This window comes from Oryzias melastigma, linkage group LG21 (genome assembly GCF_002922805.2).
Source record: "Oryzias melastigma strain HK-1 linkage group LG21, ASM292280v2, whole genome shotgun sequence".
NCBI classification, from domain to species: Eukaryota; Metazoa; Chordata; class Actinopteri; order Beloniformes; family Adrianichthyidae; genus Oryzias; species Oryzias melastigma.
The window spans coordinates 13529720-13540827 of NC_050532.1; the positions used below are offsets into that span (position 1 = coordinate 13529720).

At 39.7% G+C, this 11108-nt stretch overlaps 2 protein-coding genes across 2 annotated transcripts in view; one reads left to right on the plus strand and one right to left on the minus strand.

Annotated features, from left to right (window-relative positions):
• The window catches only part of LOC112137941 (inactive dipeptidyl peptidase 10), a 146577-nt gene that overhangs the window by 44779 nt on the left and 90690 nt on the right, over positions 1–11108 (plus strand). The window lies entirely within an intron of this gene.
• LOC112137943 (mitogen-activated protein kinase 9) lies at positions 3598–4219 on the minus strand (the record flags this gene model as incomplete). Its single annotated transcript, XM_024260461.1, is given in 1 exon segment — positions 3598–4219. A coding segment is annotated over 1 exon segment (622 nt), but the record flags the coding sequence as incomplete, so codon positions are not given.

The following is an 11108-nucleotide window of genomic DNA, read 5'->3' on the forward strand; positions in this document are numbered from 1 at the left end:
CTGTGTAAATGTCCTTTTCTCCTTTTGTGTATTTGCTTTCTAACACACTGTCTTTTTAATGTATTTTATTGGGTTTTATGATAAGCGCTGTTACGGCTGTGGCCGTATTTGGTTTTCTTTTTGGTGGTGTATTTTTGTCAGAGTGGGACTCTTGTGTGTTTGTGGATCTCTGTGTGTTTTTCTGTCTTGATTTGTTTCAGGTGTGGTGCTGGAGGCGTGGCTCCCCATTGGTTAAACCTAAGGGAGGGAGCCTTTAAAACCAACATTTGGGCATCCAGACCACGAGAAGGGAGCTGGGCTGCAGCCTGTCTCCACTGCAGCTCAGTGATCTTCTCCACCTGTTTTACTTTGTGTTCACTTTGTAGTTTCTTTGGGTGTTTTGTGTTAGGTCCCACTCTGTGTTCTGTGTTTAGTGTTGGTTTAGTTTAGGTGAAGCTGTAGGGGTGAACTGCCATTTTCTTTAGTAAATCTTTTCTCCTGTTTATGTTAGTCCAGGGAGGTTAGTGTTTGTCATTATTTTACTGTTTCTTTTGCAGGTAGGCTCCCTGGGTTGAGTTAGTTGGGGTTTTGTTTATTGTTTTGGCCTTGGTTCACCCTGAAGCCTTTTTGCTTCACTTTTGGTTATTATTTTGGTTATTTTGTCATGTAAATAAATCTGTTATATTTTTATGGAGACACTTGTTGTGCTTTTGTTACATTTCTTATTTAATTTACCTTTATGTTAGGCCCCGCACCCCTAGACCAAATGGGGCGTAACAGCGCTTTGAGCTTCCTCTGAATGAAAGGCGCTATATAAATGAATAAAGTTTGAGTTTGATAAGGCTCACTGGCGATTTTGTGATAAAGGATTTTCAGTGCACATTATGGTCCAAACAATACAGTCCATATTTCAGATAAAACTCGTCTAAAATGTGAATATAAAATGCTTTTGCAAATAGGAGTTTTTAAGAGGAAATGAAAATCTACGAGGATTGGTAATATTTTTTTTTAGTCTTTTTGCTTGTCTCAGGATAATCTATTCTTTTTATTCAGATTATATTTGTTTAATCCAGATAAACTTCCTTTTATCGGAGTAGCTCAGGTGGTTGAGCAGGTTAGCCAATAAACCAAGGGTCCACGGTTCGATTCCCGCTCCCACCAGCCAACCAGAGGGGCCGTGGAGTGTACTGACAGCCACGCCTCTGTCAGTCTGTCCCAGGACAGCTGTGGATACATCAGTAGATTACATCACGTATGAGTGTGGAGTGAATCAATTGTGGATACACACTGTAAGCGTCTGGAAAAGCACAGAGAAATCAAATCCATTATTATTAATATCTTTCCATGACTGCTTCAGGTCATCTCTCCTCTGCATGTTAAAGTCTTTGGATTGTAACGGATCACTTTCTCTGAATCATACTTTATTGTGTCTGCTTCACCAATTACATCCATATTCTTGCTTTACTGATGAGGCTGAGAGCATCTGATGATGTTCTTCAAATAATAATATATATTTTTGAGAGTCTGAAGCAGATAGGCTCTTATGTTCTGTCTGTTACATTAACACAGAAGGTCATAAAGAGTTATATAAGTATATGCCATTTAATAATAATAATAATAACTAATAATGCCATTTATTAGTTATTAACAGACACACAAAACACAGGCATGCATGTGTATTACACTGATAGTAATTAGATGGCAGCATTCCATTTCCTGCTACATCCACTAATTTAGGTACACTGTCAACCGTGCTTCAATTTAAAGTTTATTTTTCATTGTGAGAATAATTAAACTAATGTGATTAGTGACATGTTTATGAGGTATGGAGATTTTACTGTTGTATTTAGCTTATACAATCTCAGAGTACTACAGTAATGACAGAAAATCCTGAGCTCATGGAGTTTCACATGTAACAGAAACAGGTCATAATTCATACATGACTCCTGATAAAAACAAACAAGAACTGGAAAACAAACTACAATTCTCCACAAAAACCCAAAGGAGAAGCTAGGTAGACATGGTGCAAGGGTAGAGCGTCTGACCTCTGATCGGAGGATTTCAGGTTCGGTTCCCACTTCGCCTGCTCATGTCTCAAAGTGTCCTTGGGCTGAACCCCACATTGCTCCTGGTGGTTAGAGGTTGGTGCCATCAGTGTGTTACTGTGTGTGTGAATGGGACTGAGACTGTAAAGCACTTTGGACCGTCTCAGAAGGTAGAAAAGTGCTGCATAAATATAGGTCATTCACCATAAGAAATGCCTCAAAGAACCTGCCTGTTCTCAAACAGAAACCATGTGCAGTGATCGACAAACATTTGAAATCCTGCTCTGGTTCTTACAAATGCTCCCAGCAGTCCATGTGCAGTGTGTGGGCATTCACAACAGGGGAAAGGGTCGATAACTTGGTGTGTGCATAAGTCAGTCTCTCTGTGTCCTTGTTTGTCTTTCCACGATACAGATCTGTTAGTTTAAATGTCAAGACAGAGTGTTGGTATTCCAAGATAGTAGAGGCAAGCTGGCTTTTAGAGACAAGGCCATCTTTCTCAGGGGTTGTGTTCTGTATTCCCAGAGACAAACCAGAATGACATCACTGTCTTCAGTAATCCTCCCAATGGCAGCACAAGCACACCGACAGAAGAAGCAAGTCAAAAGAGAAAAATTGCTGAAAGAAGAGCTAGCCACGGTTTGAAACTACTGCTATTCCTTCATATATCGACCAGAATAAACATTTAGTCACACTCTTATTGTTGCCACAGAAGTCACTGGCCAGAAAAATCAATAAAAACAAAAACAAACTTTTTATTAATGTCTTTAGGACAAAAATGACTGTTTTTGCAAAGATCAGACACTTTATGGTGAAGGTGATCTCTGCCCTTTAGCTCAGTCTGGTATTCATTATGTATCCCTTTGGAGGGGGTGGGGTTACGTTTTGGTCTGGGTCTTGTTTTCTTTGAATCATTCATTTGTCTATTTGTAGGTCTGTAAGTGTTTTTGTTGAATTTTGCATTCAGTGCAGTCTTTCCTGTGACACTGCATTTATCACTGCTCTCAACCATGTTCTTTGCAACAGTGACCTGACTTAGACCTGGAACAAATGACTTGACTTTATGATTAAGTAAATACAATAAAGTTGAAATAACTTGAAAAATATATGTGACCTCAATGGACACAGTTCAGTTCTGTGGTGATGCCAGACCCGGTTCCAGTTTGCTGCACCCTGTATTCACAACGATGCTGCTGACTGTCACAGTGGAAGTGGAAGGAGAGGAAGAGGAGAGAACTCAGAGTAGAACTTTGGATTAACGATAGACCCATATAGTTTTTTCAAGGCCGGTACAATACCGATGTTTTTCAAAGTCTGGGTGGCCAGTAGCCAATATTTAGGTCGATATTGATTTGCAATATTCATTTTGGAAAAGAAAAAATAAAATAAATGAGCAACATTCTGTCATATACTAAACTCATGCTATTTTTACATCATTTGGGAAGCCTGTAGTTGACGATATTCAAATTTTTAATGAAACCAATCAATCATCAGGCTAGCAAAATAGCAGCGGTCACACATGCTTCATCTAACAATGTTGTTTTTTACCACTTTGGATTCTTCTTCTGAAATCCTTTTCTTTCCTACAGAAACGTTGACCACCAAGTCTGTATCGGCAATGATTTTTCTTTTTAGACCACGATGGACGTGTGGGGCGCATTGGGTGTCCTCATTGTTCTGTTTGAAGTTCCCTATGGATATTCTTGGGGGATCCATGTTGCCTGCGATAAATGGATGTCGCAGCAACTGAAGAAGAGGAATTCTTTTTTCTGGATCCAATTGCAGCATTCCTTTGACCAGGTCAATAAAATGCTCCAATTGTTTCTGTCCCATCTTGGATAAGAATCCTAACTTCTGTTGGCTTCTGAAGTCATCTGGGGAAACTAACTTGACATCTAGGACCTTCTTTCCATATTCTCTAGGTGTTTTCAAAAGCCAGTGGTTAGTCTGACTTTTGAAGTAAAACTCCCGTGTTTTGTGTCCTCCATTTAGGAGATGATCAGGAAAGCGTCCGTGATTTTGTGTCAATTTCCAGATGATCTCATAATCACTATAGCCACTATAGAGGGGAAATCCAAGAAACATTTCGGAAACAATGCAACCAAGAGACCAGACGTGGGATTTTTCAGTGGTCCATGAACCCACAAGTTTCTCTGGGGCCATGTACCTCCTGAAATGTCCACCTGGACCCTTACTCACATATATATATATATATATATATATATATATATATATATATATATATATATATATACACAAAGTTTTTGCACTTGTACCAAATGGTTTTTGGGTGTATCAAACTGCAATAGAAAGCCTTTTTTAGAATTTGTTTTTCTTTTTTTTCTTGTTCTGTCCAACAGCTGCGCTAACAGAATAGTGCTGAGAGCTTCTTATGTTAGACAGATTTTACCATCATAACAGGATTATTGATCTTTTGACACACCAAGTGTATATTTGTATAAACCCTTTTTGTAATTTATGCTAAACTTTATTTATATTGATCATGTTTGCATCGTTTTTTTCTTTTTCTTTTTTTTGTTCAACTGGATGGGAATAAGAAGATGGAAGGAGAGGGAAGTTGGAATTCAGATGAAGCAAAACATAAAATAGAAAAAGAAAACACTAGTAAAAACAGAAAACTGTGATACCTGTGCATACATGGATCCCGCTGTTTGTTGGGGTCTAGCCACAGGACCTAATCAACACTGCAAGCATTGTCCTGTCCTGCTATATCACTGCGTGTTGAAACCATCCATGGATTGCTGCCACACAGCAGGCTTGTTCCATTGGCTGCAGCAGAGACATGTGGTTCATCTCCAAGCCCCAAATAATTCCTCTTTAGGTTTAAAAATGGTGAGTAAGAGGTGAGGGGGAGGATAACTGTGTTCAGAACTTCTCTTTTAGTTTTCACTGTAAACTTAGGTTATTTTTGATTGCGCTTCAACATCTTATCTCTGTGGGGTCAGACCAGAGGACTTCATTCACATCACAGGCAATATTCACTCTACCTAAACAATGGAGAGAAAATGACCTTGTGTGTCTGATCCAGTCTTGACAAGACCTAACTGAGATGTCACCACAAGCCATGTCCATGGCCTGCAACAGTTTTCCGAGTCTATGTTGTCTTTAAACTTTCCCACACCAGGCAGAAAAAAAAAACAGTTGGATTAAGGACTGGAGGGTGAAAGAAAACTAATCTGATCTGGTGGGTTGTGTTGAAGTGCTGTCTGATGAGCAGACTTTAGTGAAAAACGACATTGTCTTTGACAACATCAAATATAAATATGTATCTTCTCTGTCATTTTCTTGCTAAATGTCCATATGAATGATTTCAACTAACAGCTCAAAGTTGCTGAGTCGGGGATTAACCTTTTGATTCACTACCCTCATTATAATTCCATCAACAACATATGATCAATAACTATAACCTGAGTCTCATCAGACAGAGCTTGTCGTTTTGTCTGGGTCCAGGTCTTGATGCTGGTCTGGGTCGTGGTGCAGTTCTAGGTCTTGTTGCAAGTCGGAATCTTGGTCCAGGTTCAGGTCTTAGTGTAGGTCCAGGTCTTGGTGTAGGTCTAGGTCTTGGTCTGACTTGCCTTGCTCTGTTTTCCATCTTTTAAAAGCTGTTCAGTTGTTCCAGAACTATCTTTACATTTCCTGCAGTTGATTTGCACAAAGTGTCTTCAGTTTTGATCAGTTGTGTGTCGATCATGTCTGTTGTGTTGGAGCAGAGTTTGAGTTTTGTGAATGCCAAATGTGTTTTAAAAGTGAGAATGTGTCCTGCAAAGAATGAAGTCAGAATATTACAAATTGTGTTTTGCGTTATGACCAGAGAGGGGTGTTTTTGAGAAGAGTTAGAGCAGTTGATGGGCTGGTTTGGAGAATGGCATTTGGTGTTTTAGCAATTGTGAAAAACTGTAATACTCTGTGCTCAACTTTCTAAAAAGTATGAATGCAACATTTGTTTTTTACATTTGACATGAGTGTTTTGAATTTGATTTTCTCCTGTGAACACACTGTCAAAAATATGTCACAGGGTCTCAGGCACATACATCGAGTCAAAAAACATCAGTATAAAACATCAGTATGACAAAGTGAGCATGCATTTTAAGACTCATTTATTAACCTAAAATAGAAAAGAACTTTTTAGAACCTCATTGATCTCATAGTGGGGAACTTATCTTGTTACCATATCTCTGTTGGAAAAGAAAGATAATAATAACAGCGATCTTTGTTGTTGCCAGGTGACAACAGCTGATTGAAACAATGCACCCACAGATTGTTACACGGCGTTCACACCAAATGTGATTTGCGTGGTTAAGGCGGCCAGTTTCCTTATTAAGTCAATGGCATAGATGCGAGTTGAGGTGATCTGAAGTCCCGCGGTGTGATTTGAGCGGCGGGCGTGGTGGTCTAGCAGCAGCACGACTTGAGCGGCGCAGCTAGAGTTCAAGTAGCCTCCATGTATCTAAAGTTTGAAAGTTTGTCGCATCTGTTAATCAGGAACTCAGTTTTGGGCATGTGAGGTTTTCTGTGACTCGATCAGCATGTAGAATACTATAATCTAATGTGAGCGTTTTTGCCCTGAACTTCCATCTATTTCCTCGACACACTGGGGCTGCGGGGTTACAGAGCAGACAGAGAGCTGCTGCGGGGTCCGGATGCTGCCGGCTCAGTGTGTTTAAATCAACACACAAATATTTGTGTTATTATGAGCAGCGAGGACCAAAAGTTCATTTAGTGTTTCACAGTTCTATTCAAGTTAAATGACAGCACAGCAACATTGTATATTGTGGTGATGTTTTCCTAGAGCATCTATCACAATAAAAAGAGTTGGAATATGAGAATGTGAAGTTTATTTCATAATTAACATTTTAGGTGCTTTTCAAAACAATACTTTATTAAAAACATTGCAACTTTTGTTGTAACTTTTCAGAAAAGCTGCCGCAACATCAGGCATATCTTCAGAGAAAAGCTGAAAATGCACTTTATTGTCGTATATCGTGGTATATATTGTATTGTGATATAAAATATTGTATATTGTGACATACCGTACATTTGTTTCCATATTCCCAGCTCTAATGGGATGTTTTTCCAATTTTCATTAAGACACTGATAAAAGAAAAAAAAGCTTTTTTTTTATTTTTTATATCAAAGTCATCCACCGAGCCTCTTCCCTTATGCCAGTCAGCTGATGAGACTGGGCCAAAAACTCAGAGTTTTCTCTCAAACTGACAATAGGAGAAGCAGACTTGTGAGTCCCTTGACAGCAGTGGCCCACTTGCAGCACAACTCTGCAGCAGAGAGATGACATGCCACTTTGGATCTTTCCAAGGACAATGATGAAGGTTGTTGTGAAAAATGAATCTCACATTTGAGGAAAATGTACTCTATCGACAATTTCTCAATTGTGGAGAGTCTCAACTCGAACCCTCCACACCTGGGCTGCTTCTGACTCCATCATGGCTGGAAAGTATTATCGGGTCGGTGGTTTTGAGGACAAGCCAAAAGAGAGCAGATTCAGGAGCAGATGGCAGAGTTCTTCATTTGAACTGGAGGAGAAGAGCACCCAGTCCACTGATAGGGTGAGGGGTACTCACTGGCGCTTGGGACAGGCTGACGGGTGAGTCATCAACAGACACAGGGTTAAAAATAAACTAGCAGGTTTTCAGGTTTTGCATGATAAAGCAGAAGCTCATGAATGCTTATGGTGACACACAGTGCTTTACTTCTATCTCCAGCAAGTGAACATTTACCCTTTGGCCAAATACATCACGACCCCATCGTCTGGTGGAATCCAGCTTCATCAATGAAAATGAATTCATGAGGCTGTGCAGCTCTATCAATGGCTAAGATTCTTTGTGAGAAGAAACCTATTTGGCACAATGCTTCACATAGAGAAGTCCAGTCAGAATGTTTTAAATATGGATGCCACTGTCATGCAGACTAGATGTGGCTGGCCTCTGCCCAGCATCCCTCATGGTCAGGTCATAGTTGATGACGTGGTGCACCGAAGTTACTCTTATTTCTTCAGAAATAGGGGTTTGTGAATGCCCCTTTCAACCTTGACCTTGTCATCCTCTTCCTCGTCTTCTTCCTCTCAGTCTCCCTCCATCAACGCTTGCAGTTTTTGAAAAGGCTGAACTGAGTGTTTAGCTTAGCAAGTGAGCAGCTTCAGGTGTGTATTTGAACAATGTGTTTTGTGTTTTCCATATGGAACCCTGAGATTTCCTCATTGAACAAAGTGTATAATGTGTGAAAACAGAGTGTAGTTTTCAGGGCAGTGTGTGTTTCATGAAGTAAAGTCAAAGCCATAATTGAAACTAGAGTGCAAAGCAGTCCTTTAGTTAAGATATGGCTATATATGTTTGAGGCATGATAACAGAAGCCTCAAGTTGTGTTACTTTAGTCTAAGCTTGGGTCTGCACGGTTCAAGCAACGGGCAAAAACTGTAAATGTCAAGCAGGCCAAAGCATTATTTCTGCGGAGAGTCCTCCAGGCGAAGCGCGGGGGTTTTATGAGCGTGACGCCTCTTACCTGGATGAATGACCAGCAAGGATGCTGCCTGTAATTAAGATTTCATTATGATAGTGCTCAGAGGTAGAGTACAAGGTTAGAGGCAGTTTGTTGAGGACAAAGATTGTGGGGGAAGATGGTGCAGAGCTGAGATAGATTACCAAGCAGAAGCTTTAGAGGACGAGGTTGGAAAGATAGAGCAGAGAGAAAAACTACATGGAAAGGAACAGTTCAGGCACTTTTGGCATAAATCCATAATGTATCTGATCGGAATCTCAAAATTTAAGGAAAACAGCAGATAACATCACTGGTAGGAAATAAACCTCAAAGCATCAGTTTTGAGTTTGAACATGTTTTCTGGTCACATTTTCTGTTCACAGAGAGCCATCATTTTTACTCCTTAATTCTTATGTTCCCAGACATTTTATGCTTGCACAGTTAAACTTAATGTTTTTAAACTTAAGCGTTAGATGAGAACCTGGTGGAAAGCTGAACAAACTAAAAACTAGCTGTAAATGTAAATCTGAAATGATGCAGTCTGTGTCACAAGCCCCACACATGAAAAGGGTTTTACAGTTCCTTTCATTTGTTTACACACAGTTTTGAAATCTGATTTTTTTTATATAATCACAATTAATCAAACACCACCCTCAGCTTGCATAATTCTCTGATCATTTGCAAAATGACACACTTCAGTCGTAACATATGCACATATTAGTGAAAATGTTCTTAGTTTTCATGACACCAACACAGCCCTCGATGATCAGACTATTGCAGCCAGTTTCACCTGCTGGGATCAACAGAAAACACACCTGGGAAAAAAAGCATTTTATTAAAGGACATGCTAGATTTTTGACTACAAACTTTTGTGTAAGAGATTAAAAAACATTGACAAACCTGCAATTCTCCTCCTGATTAGTTAGAAATATAGGGAGAATGTACACAAAGTTGCTGCATACTAAATTGTTCAAGTTTTTATGTGAATACTTGTATTTCTCACAGTATCAGTTACAGCACGTGTCGAAGTCAAGGCGCAGGTAATTTTATTTTATTGTTATTAATGACCCGATGTTATCTTGTGCTTATTTCTAACTTGTAAAATTTTGACAAAATATATTTTTATGGAGACTAAAATATTGAAAGTCCTTTAAGGTTTAAATTGATTTATTCTGGAATAATATTCCTGCCTTTTTATTATTCATAGTTATGTTTAAAGGTTAGATTTTTAAAGTTTAAGAAAAATATAGTCTTAGTTTGTTTATTAATTGTTTATCCTGTTTTCCCCGTGACCTAAGGTGTGTTTTGGATCTTGGCACCCTGTGCGATTGAGTTTACACCTATGAGTTACAGTATTCAACAAACAATTAAATCAATTAAACAAAATCTGTAGACAAATAAAAATGTTTCACAGATGTCTCGATTCAAATTCAAGAGTACCGAGCTGCGGATATCATGGCAGATAGACCCGACGGAGCCGATGGATGTCCAAAACAGAAGTTGTATTTGTTGTAGGTTTTTGTTGTTGTTTATGATATTATTGTTGATTTTAGTTGTACTTTTATTTTTTTAAAAAGAGCATTTTGATGTAAATTATTTTTTTTATTTTTCCAAGATGTTGTTGGATAAGCAAAATGTAATGCTGCATTCTCAAAAATATGTCAAATTCGCCTGGCCCTTTGTGAAGAGTTCTACAAAAACATGGGTTAGGTCTAAGAGTCTGGGTTCATTTGATGGTTCTGAGATTCTGGGGGCTAGTTCACTCTCACTCTGGGGGCTGTGTTTGTATGACAGCCGCTTCCACTATGTTTCTGTGAATGTGAATTTGAAGGCTCACTGTCCAGGATTAACCCGAGAGGGGAAATGGAAAAACAAAAATAAAATTTGGACTCTTTTTTTTTTAATTTTTATTGTCTCAAAGTTCAGGAGGCCTGAGCAGGCAGCCGTCCCACCTCACAGCGGCTCTCTGTCCGCCGGCGTATTGAGCTCCACTGATCCCCCAAAAGCTGGCTGCAGCCAGGCTGGCGTATCCTGCCTTCACCCAACACTAGCCTCTGGTGACCCCACAGCCCCAGCAGGTTAAGTAAAAAGATGGAAGTTCAGGACAAAAACGCTCACATTGATGAGTACTCCTCCTGCGGCTCACAGTTGATTGTCGAAGAACCATTTCCGCTCTGAACAAACCCGACCTCTGCTTCCGGCCTTCAGTAGATGTCCATCCACCCCGATGTAGCTCTGTACATACGTCTGTCCGCCATGTTACCTGCAGCTGGGTGCCTCTCTTCAAGTTTGGACCTTGTCTTCTTAGTTCAGGTTCTATCAACTCTTCAAGTCCTCTCCTCAACCTGGACCTCCTCCTCCACCTGCTTCATGTTCTCTCATTCTCACTCTTCTTCTTCTAGCGTCTTCCATTTTCCTTGAAAACAGGTGAAATCACCTGCTGCCTTTTCAAATTAGCACATGAGCGTCCACACCTGATGGATGTAGTTCTCCACTTTGTTCATTAGTGTGGTCATTGATAATCCGGGGCTTTGTACAGCGAAGGAGCATCCTCACAATCAAGTGTGTCTA